Source organism: Nomascus leucogenys, chromosome 12 (assembly GCF_006542625.1).
Source record: "Nomascus leucogenys isolate Asia chromosome 12, Asia_NLE_v1, whole genome shotgun sequence".
Lineage (NCBI taxonomy): Eukaryota > Metazoa > Chordata > Mammalia > Primates > Hylobatidae > Nomascus > Nomascus leucogenys.
Genome location: NC_044392.1, coordinates 67,534,413 through 67,549,706, shown reverse-complemented (window position 1 = coordinate 67,549,706; position 15,294 = coordinate 67,534,413). Strand labels below are relative to the sequence as shown.

The window sequence follows — 15,294 nt, the reverse complement described above, 5'->3', positions numbered from 1 at the left end:
AAAATGCATCACACAGACAATATCTACAAAGGCTGCTCAGGAAAGGCCAAAATGTTTGTAAAAACTACATGGAGCCAGATGTAAGAAGCATGATTCAAACTGGTGCCAAACATCTAAGCTAGCTAAGCTGCAGGACACAATTTTTGCTTTATTTAAAATTTTTTATAAATAATTCTCAGGAAACTGAGACTTAAGAGTTTTCTCTAAAAAAATAAAAACTGGAAAACAAGTAATTTCAGACACAAATATATATTTTTGATAGAAACTGTAAGTAAATATTCAGTACTACCAGAAATATACTATCTTCAACTCTCGGCTTTTTTCCAAAAGATACAGAATCATTTTTTGGAAAAGAAACAAGATGTACAGACAAATCACATTCATACCTTACAATTTAAATTCATAATGAACAATGAATATTTTCATATTTTCCAGAAGTTTGAAATTTCAAAATTGTTAGCAAAATTATTCATTTCCATAATTTTTATGAGTAAAAATAGAAAGAGCTGATCATGTACCTTAATATTGTCACTTTATATATTACTCAAAAGTACAAATAACCCTTAAAGTAGAATCCCAGGCTTATCATATTATAAAAATACTGAGACATTTATCAAACATAACTAATATAAATGAAACTACATTTTTAAAAATGTTTCACAAACACCAGTCCATCTTTTCTCTTTGGTTCAGAAAATAAAAGAGGTAGGTTCAAATAAAGAAAATGCCTATTACGTCATTAGATTTTCATTAAAATGCTGGCAATTTATAACAGAAATTATTAGAAGTGAAATGAGTTTAAGAACTAAATTAAAAAGTGATAATACCTTCAACTAGTAAATATTTTTCTAAGTTCTGGTCACACAAATAAGAAAAGATAGTCAACTACAAAAATGGCTTTAGTAAAATAAAAAAAATGCTTTCATTATTATAAATTAAATCTCCTATATCATACATGTACCTAAAACTTGGGGCAAGAGAGAATATGAATGTATTTGTTTACAAATTGGGCCTTTCATTTAAATATAGGTATCTAATGTATAAGAGTAATACATACTACTATTAATATGTATCTCTCACCTTTGTGCTGCCCATATTGAAAACAGCAAGTTCAAAGATATTCAACAGTGAGGGAGAAATAAGCACGTCGTTTGCTCATGATCAACCCACCTCATGCAATTAAAAAAGAAATTTCAGGTTACTAAGAATGGTCCCAAGAAGTCTTTCTGACTAAAACGGAATCTGATTTAAAAGGTAGGACACAAAGGACAAAGGAAAACAAAGATGCTCTTCAGAAGCTGATACAAGTCAAAGGATTTCGTTTCCTGCTGCTTTTCAAAGCAATGGCAGGATAAACAGAATCTTTCAAATAAGTTGCCTTGTGTTGGTAATTTAACAGTAATATACTGAAAATTAGTGTATAACTCCAGGAACCAAATAATGGTACATGTAAAATGGAAAAGTGCCCGCTGAAATAAATATAATTTCATCACTTCTCTTCAGAAATTCTACCACTGTGTTCATTCCTATTTAGCTGAAAGAGAAATAAGGACATAAACTCTACACTTATTTGGATGCTTTTGCTATAAGTTATATTTTAAATGTAATGATTTTCTATTAATGGTTCTACAAGGAAATTTAAAGAAATCTATAAGGACATTCAAAATATATAAAACAAGACATTTAAGTATAAAGGAACCGGCATAAACGTGAACCACCTGAAATAAAGATTAATGATTTATAACTCTACCACACAAAACAAATTTTGTTTAAGCAACCAGATTTTCAGATTTCAGATTCAGGGCAGAGATTTGCAGGATTATTATGAGAAGATAAAGTATAATTGTGTGGCCTTTTCAAAACACATTAAAACTATGATTTTTAACATTTCTGTGTACATATAATTGAGCCCAAAAGTTTGAAGTGACCATTGTTATCATCTTCCCTTTTGTGAAAAAAATGCAGCTTCTTTTGCCATAGACTTGTTTCAACTCGAGGAGAGAAAGTCACTCCAGGGATTGTGGAAAGTTTCAATTATCATGCTAAAGCAAAAATGCAGCATCATTTCTGGGTTACTCCTAAAGTTTGCTTCATATTTTCATAAACCACATAACTGATGCCTACAGCAGGGAGCACCTTCATGAAGTTTGGGGTGATGCCTCTGTAAAGTCCTGGTATTCCTTCTTTGGAAATGATTCGTTGAAAGAGGCCAACCATGTTCAGCTGTGGGGAACCTTCTAACATGGCTAAAAAATAAAAAAAGAGGGTAATTTAATATTCAAGCATGTTTCATTATTAGTACAGCAAGCAATTATGATTCAGAATGATATTCTAGAATACAGTAAAAGGACAACATTTATTCCAAGGAGCCCAAGACAATATCCCTTTTATGATCCTCTTTGTATAGCACCTAACAATGAGTGTCCTAACTATAGTAATGATGGTAATAATAGTTATTTATTAATTACTATGTTCTAAATACTGGGTTAATTACCTTCCATACCAGTCCTGCAAGGTAAATGTTATATCAATTTTATAAGTGAGCAATTGGAGGCTTAGAAAGATGGAGAAATCTGTCCTAAAAAAGCTAAGTAGAAAATGTTAGGACTGAGATCCAATGGTCTGACTCCAAAGCTGGTATACTTTCCACCACCCCACACTGCTGCTGCTGCCTCCTTCTTACTAGACAAGCACTGAAGAGAGAACAGTTAAATCTCAGGAAGTAAGGGGAGTATGGAAGAAGCTCTGGGAAGTGTGGGAAAAGCACAAGGACCTGGGCCTTGGAAATGACCTCAACAAGCAAGAAGAGAAAATGAAATCCAGTGTTGCTGGCACAACCAAGACAACAGGAGGAGCACCATGTGCTATGGAGATGCAGCTGATTGTTGTATGTGGTTATTACACAGATAGTGAATAAAGTGGGGCCAGATTATTAAAGGCTTTGAAATTCCCACTAAGAACTTTGGAACTGACACCGAAAGGCTGCAAAGATGTCTGAACAGATGTAAAATGATCAGACTTTTAGATCAGAAATGACAATCTATCAGCCATAGACAATCTATCAGCCATATCAGCCATGCAAAGTTCTGGATCAGAGCTGGCAGACAGGAGGGTTGGAATCAGACTGCATGTGTCTGAATTCCAGTCCCACTATTTACCACAGGTATAATCTTGTGGGAGTTACTTAATTTCTCTCTGCCCCAGTTGCTCATCTGAAAAATGGGGACAATATTAGTATTTCCATCCCCAAGATGGTTATGATGGTGAAATGAGAGAATACACAAGAAACGTGTAGTTCACTACTTTGTGTTTTTCTCTACACCATGACTGTCTCTCAGCTCCTCAAATACGCCACGTTGGTGCCTGCCTCAGTGTCTTCACACATGCTTTCCCTCAGCTGGAATGTTTTCTGTTCCCACTCCACTGGCCTGTGCCCAGCTAACTCCCACTCATCTTTCCAGTCTCAGCTTCACTGACAGCATTCTGCAGCTCCCAGGTTAGGTTACAGCTCCTTGCTCTGTGCTCCCCTAACAAAAGAGGAATTGGTTTAACCAGGTTGTTTACTTGCTGGACATACGTCTTCTCTACTCTACACTGGCGGGGCCACATCTGACTTGTTGACTGCTCTACCCCTAGCATCTGGCAGTGCCTAGAATGAGACAATGGCTCAGGGAGTATTTGCCAATTAGTGACTGACTGCTTGGCTGGGGTTGCTGTGGCTGGCAATTGGAAGGGAGGTTGGGAATGGGGCTGTAGATGCCCAAGGTGTACCACTTAAGAAAACAATGGATAAGACTGACCAGGGAAAGCACCAAAGAGAAAAGAAAGGCATTTAAATGCATACTTTAATAGAGTGGGGATAGCAATAAAAGCCAGCAAATGGTAAAAGTTATCAGTGGGCTGGCAGAACCACCAGGATGGTACAGTGTAATCAAAGCCAACAATGGAGACACTGTCACAGTGAGGAGGAATCACAGCTCAAAACTTGTAGTGTCTACACAACACTAAAAAATGATTCCAGCCACCATTTGCCAAAAATTTAACAAACCCAAGATGCTTTATTTATATTGTTGGTAATTCTTACAACACTGTACAATTTTCATTCCCATTAAAAACCCCAAGAAGTCTGGGCAAGGATCTGAACCCAAATCCATCAGATACTAAAGCTTATAATCTTAAAACGTGCATGTAACACAGTCAAAAAAATAGTACTCTGTTTATGTATAAGGCACATGTATGCATACAGTACATATGCAATGCTTCTGTCACATTAAAATTTCAGGACGAGGGAGCATTTAGAAAAAGAATTTCTGAAAAGATTCCTTAAGGAGGCAATAATGAAAAAACGGTTGAGAAATACTGTCTTAAAACTACAGTCTGCATCTTAGTAGAACTTGGAGTTCTAAAAGCACATTACTGGTGCAGCACTTTGATCGGTGTGGTTCTGTAATCAAAAATTCACCTTGAGCCTGCATGCGAGTTCTCACCAGAGCCAGTGGGTAGCTGGCCAGCTGACCACAGGTGCTGGATAAGGCACCGCATCCCAGCAACACCATGACTCCAGGGTTTACAGAATCTTTTGCAAAATTATCCAGCCAATAGGACTTCAAGAGCTGCCAGAGAAATAAAGAAGAAAAATAATTAACGAACTCTATAACTTCAGTGTAACCATTTTCACAGCTATGCTCAACCTCATGAGAAACCCCATTTCTGCAGGATGAGGCCACGCATTTGCAGAAGCAGCAGGCACTGTAGAAGGCAGCGGCTCTGTGGAGAGGTGGGAGGCCACTGGGGATGCAGAACACAAGAGATTTGCACCAGTTACTGACATTCTTCTAAACAAATGTGAACTGCGTACCAAATGCTGCAGGACCTAAAGAACACCTCTTATGGTGAGTATTAATAAAATAATATAATTCTACTAATTGTATCTCATTTTACACATTACATATATTTCATTTGGGCCTTACAAAAACTCTGACATAAATCTATTATTCTGATTTTAGAAATGAGGAAAATTCATCTCAGTGGAGTTTTTGTTTGTTTTTTTGAGATGGAGTCTCGCTCTTGTCACCCAGGCTGTAGTGCAGTGGCCCAATCTCGGCTCACTGCAACCTCTGCCTCCCAGGTTCAAGTGATTCTTCTGCCTCAGCCTCCTGAGTAGCTTGGATTACAGGCACCCACAACCACGCCCAGCTTATCTTTGTACTGTTAGTAGAGACAGGGCTTCGCCATGTTGGCGAGGCTGATCTCAAACTCCTGATCTCAGGTGATCCGCCCGCCTCGGCCTCCCAAAGTGCTGAGATTATAGGCATGAGCCACCACACCAGGCCCAGAGTTTTTTAAGAAGGACTCAGAACCAGGCGTGCTGATCAAAAGGCCATACTTTATCCCCTATTACTCTAAGTCCCTGTATTTCATTAGAAGGCAATAATTAGGATAAACTGTATAAAATATATATGATAATCAACTTTTTAAACATAAGATACTTTAAGTATAAGATATATGTTAGTGTGTTATATAACTGGTTTAACTTTTTAATTTTTTAATCCTGTAAGACTAAAAATTTTAAATCCTACAGGATTAAAAAATTATCTCAATGGATTAAAAAATCTATTGAGTGCATTTCTCGATGGAAATCTTGCAGGTTAGAAGGAAATGGAATGTTATATTCTATGTTTTGAAACTTAAAAAAACTGCCAAACAAAAATACTGCATGGGCAAAACTGCCCTTCAAAAAAGGAGAAATTAAGACTGTCCCTGACAAACAAAAGCTGATACAGCCTATCACCACTAGACCAGCCCTAGAAGAAAGGCTAAAAGGAGAAACAAAAGGATCATAAATAGCAACACAAAACCACAAAACATGAAACTCTATGGTAAAGGTCAATATTTAGAATATTATAAAATCCTATAGTATTGTAATGAAGGTATATAAATAACTTGAAAATCTAAATTTCAAAAAATTTAAACAGAATTTAAAGAAGAAAAGCATAAAAAGTAACTATAAATCTATGTTAAGGATATACAATATCAAAAGACATAAAGTTGGTGGGGAGGAGGTGAAAGATGTAAAGAAATAGAGTTTTATATACCACTGAAGTTAAGTTGTAAACAGCTTAAAATAAGTTGCTGTAACTTTAGTATGTTTTATGTAGTTGTAATGGTAACCACAAAAATAGCATCTATAGAATGCACACAAAGGAAAATGAGAAAGGAATCAAAACATATCACTACAAAAAAAAAATTAACAAAACACAAAAGAAGCCAGGAAGAGAGGAAGGGAAAGACAAAGACGCCACAGGACAAAGATAAAAGGCAGCTAGCCAAATGACAACAGTAAGTCCTTCCCTATCGGTAATTGCTTTAAATATAAATGGATTTAATCCCCCAATTAAAAGATATAAATTGCTGAGTGAATAACACATACAGAATCAACTGTACCTTATCTATGAGACTCACTTTAGATCTAAGGACACACATAAGCTGAAAGTGAAAGGATGGAAAAAGATATTCCATAAAAACGGGAACCCAAAGAGAGCAGGGGTGGCCATAATTACATCAGACAAAATAGACCGTAAGACACAAACTGCCACAAGAGACAAAGATGGACATTACATAATGATAAATGGGTCATTTTACCAGGAAGAAATAATAATTATAACTATATATGGACCTAATATTAACCTCCAAAATATATGAAGCAAACACTTATGGAACTGAAGGGAGGAATAAACAGCCACACAGTAATAGTAGGAGACTTTACTACCCCACTTAATAGTGTTGGGGAGGACATGGAGAAATTGGAATCTTGGTGTACATTGACAGAAATGTTAAAAAACAAAAAGGTCTAGTTACTATGGAAAATGACATGGAGGTTCCTCAAAAACTTAAAAATAGAACTACCATTTGACCCAGAAATTCCACTTCTGAGTGTATGTCAAAAAGAACTGAAAACAGTATCTTGAAGAGATATTTGCACAACCATGTTCACTGCAGCACTATTCACAATAGCCAAGATGTAGAAACAACCCAAATGCCCATCAACAGATGAATAAAGAAAATGTGATACATACACCCAACGACATATTATTCAGCCTTAAAAACAAAAAAGTCCTGTCATATGCTATCATATGGATGAATCTTGAGGAAACTATGTTACATGAAATAAGCCAGTCATGAAAAGAGAAATACCACGATTTCACTTATACAAGGTATTTAATGTAATCCAACTCATAAAACGAGAAAGTAGGTTACACAGCGCTAGGGTGAAGGGGAAATTGGGAGCTGTTGTTTAATGAGTATAGAGTTTAAGCTTTGAGAAGTGAAACAGTTCTAGAGATCTGTTGCACAACAAACCACAAACAGTTAACACTTACTGTACTATATATTTAAAAATGGTTAAAATCATAAACTTTGTTATGTGTTTTTAATCACAATTTTTTTAAAAACTCAGCACAAGAAGTAAAGTCCTAAACCATGATACCACCTCACACCTAAGAGGATGACTATAATAAAAATAAGCTTTTTTAAAATGGAAATTGTTAGTAAGGATGTGGAAAAACTGGAACCTTTGTATGTTGCTGGTGAGAATGTAAATGGTGCAGCCACTATGGAAAACAGTCTGATAGTTCCTAAAAGCTAAACATAGAATGACCATATGGCTCAGCAATTCCATTCCGAGACATACACCCAAAGGAATTGAAGGCACAGACTCGAACAGATATGCAGATGCCAGTGTTCACTGCAGCATTATTCACAATATTGAAAAAGTAGAAATAATCCAAATGCTCTTCAACAGATGAAGGACTAAACAAAATGTGGTATATACACATAATGGAATATTACTCAGCCATGAAAAGAAATGAAGTTCTGATACATGCTACAACATGAACAACCCTTAAAGACATTATGCTAAGAGTAATAAATCAGACACAAAAAGAAAAATACTGTATGATTCTACTTATAAGATATCTTGAATAGGTAAATTCCTAGACATAAAAAGCAGATTAGAGGTTACCAAGGGTTTGAGTTAGGGAGGGAAGGAAGTTATTGCTTAAAGGTTAAGGTGTTTCTGTTTGGAGTGAGGAAAAGGATTTGGAAATAGTGTTGATGGTTGCACAATATTGTGAATGTAATTAATGCCACTGAATTGTACACTTAAAATGAGTAAAATGGCAAATTTTATATTTTATCATAATTTTTTAAAATTATGTAAGAAGCCAAAAACCATTTGCTTGTACACTTCAAATGAGTGAAATGTAAGGAATATGAACTAAATCTCAATAAAGCTCTTTAAAAAAAAAAAAGCCGAGTCTTCTTTTCATTACACATTCCACTCTTCCTCTACGCTGTAGCTTAGGTCCCATCCTAACATGCACCCTGGCTCATGTCTATCGCAGCACAGATAACCACACTGGGTTTTAGTCGTTTGTTTGTCTCCCCCACCAGACCTTCAGTTTCTTCAAGGCACACACTGAGTCCCTTGAATCCCCAGATCCAGTGTCTAACCCAGTGGTTTGTATAGTGTGTGCTCAATAATTGTTTGTGAGATTCATAAATTATTAAATGATTTAGACTGCAGGGTTGATCCAAGATTTGTATTCTTTCATACAAGGAATGAAACTGTATTACTCATGTTAGTCACATTAGTCACTTGGCTTAATGTCAGATTTTTGCAAATCCAAAACAAAAGGAACTTACTTGCTTTTTTTATCTTCCCTGAAAAAAATCTCTAGAACCACCTTTTAAGGTGAACAAAATCAATTCCCAAGAAAATCTAATACAAAAGTGACCCCATGCATATTCACACTCAAGTTACTTGAAAGTTCAAATAACACATGCTTGAATTTACTTCTGGTCACACAGTTTTCTGGTATATATCTACTTCTTCACATAAAGTCCAATTCTAAAAAGATCTAACTGCATTTTCCGATTCAAAAGATGTCTATAAACTCACCTCATACACAGCAAGATCTATGCCTGCATAAGGTATGATACCTAATAAATTGGGAACATAGCCCTTGTAAAAAGCTCCCAAGCCTTCATGTTTCAAAATCTTCTTGGCACAATCATATATTCCAGAGTATTGCCCAGTTTTGCCTACAGCCAGCCTGGTTTTCATAACCTGGATATAAAAAAAACAAAATATGATTGTTCATATTAACTCTATCATCATGGAATTCAAACGAAGTAATTTTACATAGAACAAATACCTAGCACATGTTGTCACTCAAAAGACTGTACAATTTGTTGATACATTCTCCTTCACGTATGACCTCTATTGAGGGGCTAAGACCACAGCCAGAGAGACCCGTTTACTGCAAGGAGGATCTGATGAAGGAAGTGACCAAGGAAATGGAAGCAAGATAATCTATTGATGTCTTAACAAAACTGACTGGTGACCACCTGCGTCTGGAAGGTGAGGGAAATGGTAGTATAAAGGATAACCCCAGTACTTCTAGCTTGGAACACAGGATGGGGCAGTGGGGAGTTGGGAAGGTGATACTATTAACTGATATGGAGGATATGAGAGGAAAAATAGGTATCAAGATTTTTTCGAGAGGTGTGTGGAGTAATATAAACAATCATATTAAGATGCTTGAAAAAAAGCTATATTAGCATGCATACCAACATCGGTGAAAACTGTATTTATCTTGCTTAAGTCTTATCAGTTACTAAAAACCCCTCTGCTGTATCAATAAATTCCACATCTACAATATTATTTTTGCTATAAAGCAGTAGTTGGAAAACCTTTTCTGTAACGACTAAATAATAAAATACTTGTCATTGCAAGACTAAAATATTAGGTCTCGGTTGTACGTTACTTTTCTTTTGTTTTTGCCTACTTTTTAAAAATTATACTTTAAGTTCTGGGATACATGTGCAGAATGTGCAGGTTTGTTACATAGGTATATACGTGCCATGGTGGTTTGCTGCACCCATCAACCCGTCATCTACATTAGGTATTTCTCCTAATGCTATTCCTCCCCTAGCCCCTCGCTCCCAAAAAGGCCCCCATGTGTGATGTTCCCCTCCCTGTGTCCATGTGTTCTCATTGTTCAGCTCCCACTTATGAGTGAGAACATGCAGTGTTTGGTTTTCTGTTCCTGTGTTAGTTTGCTGAGAATGATGGCTTCCAGCTTCATCCATGTCCCTACAAAGGACATGAACTCATTCTTGTTTATGGCTACATAGTATTCCATGGTGTATATGTGCCACATTTTCTTTATCTAGTCTATCACTGATGGGCATTTGGGTTGGTTCCAAGTCTTTGCTATTGTGAATAGTAATGCAATAAACATATGTGTGCATCTGTCTTTATAGTAGAATAATCTATAATCCTTTGAGTATATAACCAGTAATGGGATTGCTGGGTCAAATGGTATTTCTGGTTCTAGATCCTTAAGGAATCACCACACTGTATGGTTGAACTAATTTACACTCCCACCAACAGTGTAAAAGCATTCCTATTACTCCACACCTTTGCCAGCATCTGTTGTTTCCTGACTTTTTAACTAACTGGCGTGAGATGGTATGTCATTGTGGTTTTGATTTGCATTTCTCTAACAACCAGGGATGATGAGCCTTTTCTCACATGTTTGTTGGCTGCATAAATGTCTTCTTATGAGAAGTGTCTGTTCATATCCTTCACCCACTTTTTGATGGGTTTTTTTTTTTCTTGTAAATTTGTTTAAGTTCCTTATAGATTCTGGATATTAGCCCTTTGTCAGATGGATAGATTGCAAAATTTTTCTCCCATTCTGTAGGTTGCCAGTTCACTCTGATGATAGTTTCTTTTGCTGTGCAGAAGATCTTTAGTTTAATTAGATCCCATTTGTCAATTCTGGCTTTTGTTGCCATTGCTTTTGTGATTCAGTCATGAAGTCTTTGTCCATGCCTATGTCCTGAATGGTACTGCCTAGGTTTTCTTCTAGGGATTTTATAGTTTTGGGTCTTATGTTTAAGACCTTAATCTATCTTGAGTTAATTTTTGTATAAGGTGTAAGGAAGGGGTCCAGTTTCGGTTTTCTGCATATGGCTAGTCAGTTTTCCCAATGCCATTTATTAAATAAGGAATCCTTTCCCCATTGCTTGTTTTGGTCAAAGATCAGATAGTTGCAGATGTGTGATGTTATTTCTGAGGCCTCTGTTCTGTTCCATTGGTCTATATATCTGTTTTGGTACCAGTACCATGCTATTTTGGTTACTGTAGCCTTGTAGTATGTTTGAAGTCAGGCAGCGTGATGCCTCCAGCTTCGTTCTTTTTGCTTAGGATTGTCTTGGCTATACGGGCTCTTTTTTGGTTTCATATGAAATTTAAGGTAGTTTTTTCTAATTCTGTGAAGAAATTCAATGTTAGCTTGATGGGGATATCATTGAATCTACAAATTACTTTGGGCAGTATGGCCATTTTCATGATATTGATTCTTCCTATCCATGAGCATGGAATGTTTTTCCATTTGTTTGTGTCCTCTCTCATTTCCTTGAGCAGTGGTTTATAGTTCTCCTTGAACAGGTCCTTCATATCCCTTATAAGTTGTATTCCGAGGTATTTTATTCTCTTTGTAGCAATTGTGAATGGGAGTTCACTCGTGATTTGGCTCTCTGTTTGTCTATTATTGGTAAATAGGAATGCTAGTGATTTTTGCACATTGATTTTGTATCCTGAGACTTTGCTTGAAGTTGCTTATCAGCTTAAGGAGATTTTGGGCTGAGACGAGGAGGTTTTCTAAATATACAATCATGTCACCTGCAAACAGAGACAATTTGCCTTCCTCTCCTCCTATCTGAATACCCTTTATTTCTTTCTCCTGCCGGATTGCCCTGGCCAGAACTTCCAATACTGTGTTGAATAGGAGTGGTGACAGAGTACATCCTTGTCTTGTGCTGGTTTTCAAAGGGAATGCTTCCAGCATTTGCCCATTCAGTATGATATTGGCTGTGGGTTTGTCATAAACAGCTCTTATTATTTTGTTATACATCCCATCAATAACTAGTTTAGTGAGAGTTTTTAACATGAAGTGGTGTTGAATTTTATCAAAGGCCTTTTCTGCATCTATTGAGATAATCATGTGGTTTTTGTCACTGGTTCTGTTTATTGATGAATTCTGTTATATTGATTTGCATATGTTGAACAGCCTTGCATCCCAGGGATGAAGCCAACTTGATCATGGTGGATAAACTTTTGGATGTGCTGCTGGATTCAGTTTGCCAGTATTTTATTGAGGATTTTCACATTGATGTTCATCAGGGATATTGGCCTGAAATTTTCTATTTTGGTTGTGTCTCTGCTAGGTTTTAGTATCAGAATGATGCTGCCCTCATAAAATGAGTTAAGGAGGAGTCTCTCTTTTTCTATTGTTTGGAATAATTTCAGAAGGAATGGTATCAGCTCCTCTTTGTATCTCTGGTAGAATTTGGCTATGAATCTGTCTGGTCCTGGGTTTTTCTTGGTTGGTAGGTTATTAATTACTGCCTCAATTTCAGAACATGTTATTGGTCTATACAGGGATTCAGCTTCTTCCTAGTTTAGTCTTGGGAGCATGTATGTGTCCAGGAATTTATCCATTTCTTCTAGATTTTCTAGTTTATTTGCATAGAGATGTTTATAGTATTCTCTGATGGTAGTTTGTATTTCTGTGGGATCAGTGGTGATATCCCCTTTATCATTTTTTATTGTGTCTATTTGATTCTCCTCTCTTTTCTTCTTTATTATTCTGGCTAGTTGTCTATTTTGTTAAACTTTTCATAAAACCAGCTCCTGGATTCATTGATTTTTTGAAGGGTTTTTCGTGTCTCTATCTCCTTCAGTTCTGCTCTGATCTTAGTTATTTCTTGTCTTCTGCTATCTTTTGAATTTGTTTGCTCTTGCTTCTCTAGTTCTTTTAATTGTGATGTTAGGGTGTCGATTTTAGATCTTTCTCGCTTTTTCCTGTGTTGCCCACTTTTTAAAAATGTAAAAGGCATTCTCAGCTCAAGGGCTGTACAAAACAGTCCATAGGTCTGTGTTTTGCCAACCTATGCACTAATGAAAGGATGTCTAATTAGGATAACTACCATATAATCAAATCCTGAGATTCCATTATTAAATTTATGGTACCGAAACTCTTTGGACAGGAATGGCAGCCAGCCTCTAAAGTGGCAGCCAGCCTCTAAAGTGACCCCCAATTTTATTTGTCTCCTGTTATTAACACCATTATACCGTCCCCTCCCACACTCTACCAGGGTTGGTCTGTGTGATCAATGGAATACAGCAGAAGAGGCAAAAGATATCGGCTTTCATCTTGGGCACTCTCTCTCTCTCTCTCTGTTGGATCAATGACTCTAGGGAAGCCAGCTACTGTGTTTTGAGGATACTCAGGCAGCCTACAGAAAGGCTCATGTGATAAGGAACTGATGTTTCCAGCCAATAGCCAGTGAGGCCTGGCAGCAACATGAGTGAGCTTGGAATCTGCCCCCAGCTGATTCCAAGCTCTGACTACCATCTTGACAGTGGGCTGTGAAAAACCCTGAGCCAGAGGCACCCAGCTAAGCTGCTCCCAGATTCCTGACCCATAGAAACTGTGCGATGATAAATGCTTGTTTTAAACTGTTAATTTTGGGATAACTTGTTAGAGAGCAATAGACAACCAACATGAACACCATCACACAGTCAGACTTCACAATGGTACTCACCTCCATTGGATATATAAAAGTCTGTGCAGTTGCTCCAGCCATGGAACCAGAAATAAATCTCTCAAATGTTCCTATTTTTTGTCCTTCTTCAGTAAGTAACTTCTTGTACTGTATAAATAAGTTTTAAAATGCACATTACTACCTGTCGTGGACTGAGCTGCACCCCCACCAAATTCATATGTTGAAGCTGTAACCTCCCATGTGATGGTATTAGGAGATAAGGCTTCTGGAGGTAATTAGGGTTATGAGGTCATAAGGATGGAGCCCTCAAGACAGGATCAGCGTTCTTATAAGAGCAGACACCAGAAAGCTCACTCTCTCTCTCCCCCATCACATGTGCACCAAGATAAGACCATGTGAACACACACCAGCTGTCTACAAGCTGAGAAAAGAACCCTCACTAGAAATCAAACTGGCTTGGCCCTTGATCTTAGGCTTTCCAGCCTCTGAAACTGTGAGAAATAAATTTCCGTTGTTGATTCCACACACTCTGTGGTATTTCATGGCAGCCCAAGCCAACTAGACAATCCTAGAATACAAATCAGCTCCTAGAAATCAATAAATTGACAAATGTGATGATGTGTCTCGAAATGTATACACTACATTAATAATACATAGCAGAAGAGAAAGCCTAAATGCTAATACACGCAGTTACTGGACAGTGGTGTTCAAGTCAGATTTCCACAAAACACAGATGTCTCCCAAATTGGACCAAGTTGCTCCTTTGCTGAAACAGCATAACAGCATTCTTCCCCAGATGTACAGAAAATACAAGGTTAATCAAGTTTTCACAATGTTTGGATATTTTCCCCACAGTTTTTAAAAGATGAGTTTATTTTCACCAGTGCAAATAAAATGAATAAATAGGTGACAAATAAATGTTAACAAAACAATTTATAAAAACAGTTTTTGTAGGTAATACATAGAATTATACTAACATATCAAGCCCAGCATCTCCCTGGCTATCAGTACTAAAATGACCCAACATAGCTAACTGGACCAAGGGTGTAAATATGACCCCAATACAGCCAAAATAGTAACTGGCCAGGATATTAATATCAAGGGATTGAGAGTCAGGCAGACCTGGGCTGGAACCCCAGAGCCACGTGGCCTCGAGCAAGTTCATAAACGGGTCCACACTGCGGTTTCCTTGTCTGTGATAACAGTGCTCACCTCACAGGATTATGGAAAGGACTACAAAAAAATAATACTTATAACATGGTTAGTGCAGGTCTGGACACCTAGCAAATGTTCAGTAGATATTATTATTATTAATATATGAACACACTATCTTTACACAACTTGGAAAGACATTCTGCCCAAACATAGACCATGGGAATTAGCCAGACAAGCCGGATTCCTTCCCCCGGAAATGTGAGGGGGTCTCCAGAGGTAAGCAGCTGCTGTCACCAGAGGGACAAGGGGAAAGTTAACAGAGAGAAGTGGACTCATGCATGGAGAAGGGAAGGGGGGAAGTCTCACCTCCTGGACTTCTCCAGGGATCCTTCCCCTATATGATCCATCCCCACAGTGATGCCCATTCCTGTGCCAGCCAGTTTCTGTTCCCTGGGATCTAAAGTGCCCAATGCAACAACATACAATGACTTTCTCCTAACA

General features: G+C 37.3%; 1 protein-coding gene across 2 annotated transcripts in view; it reads right to left on the bottom strand.

The window, feature by feature from the left end:
• Positions 1-237: 237 nt before the first annotated feature.
• The window catches only part of SLC25A24 (solute carrier family 25 member 24), a 64,222-nt gene continuing 49,165 nt past the window's right edge, over positions 238-15,294 (bottom strand). For both annotated transcript variants that reach the window (XM_003267869.4, XM_003267870.3), the window contains exons 7-10: positions 13,678-13,785; positions 8,960-9,127; positions 4,463-4,613; positions 238-2,246 (exon numbers count right to left, since the gene is read on the bottom strand). In XM_003267869.4, coding sequence (XP_003267917.3) covers positions 2,062-2,246; positions 4,463-4,613; positions 8,960-9,127; positions 13,678-13,785 — 612 coding nt within the window. In that variant the 3' untranslated portion in view covers positions 238-2,061. The remainder of the gene's footprint in view (positions 2,247-4,462; positions 4,614-8,959; positions 9,128-13,677; positions 13,786-15,294) is intronic.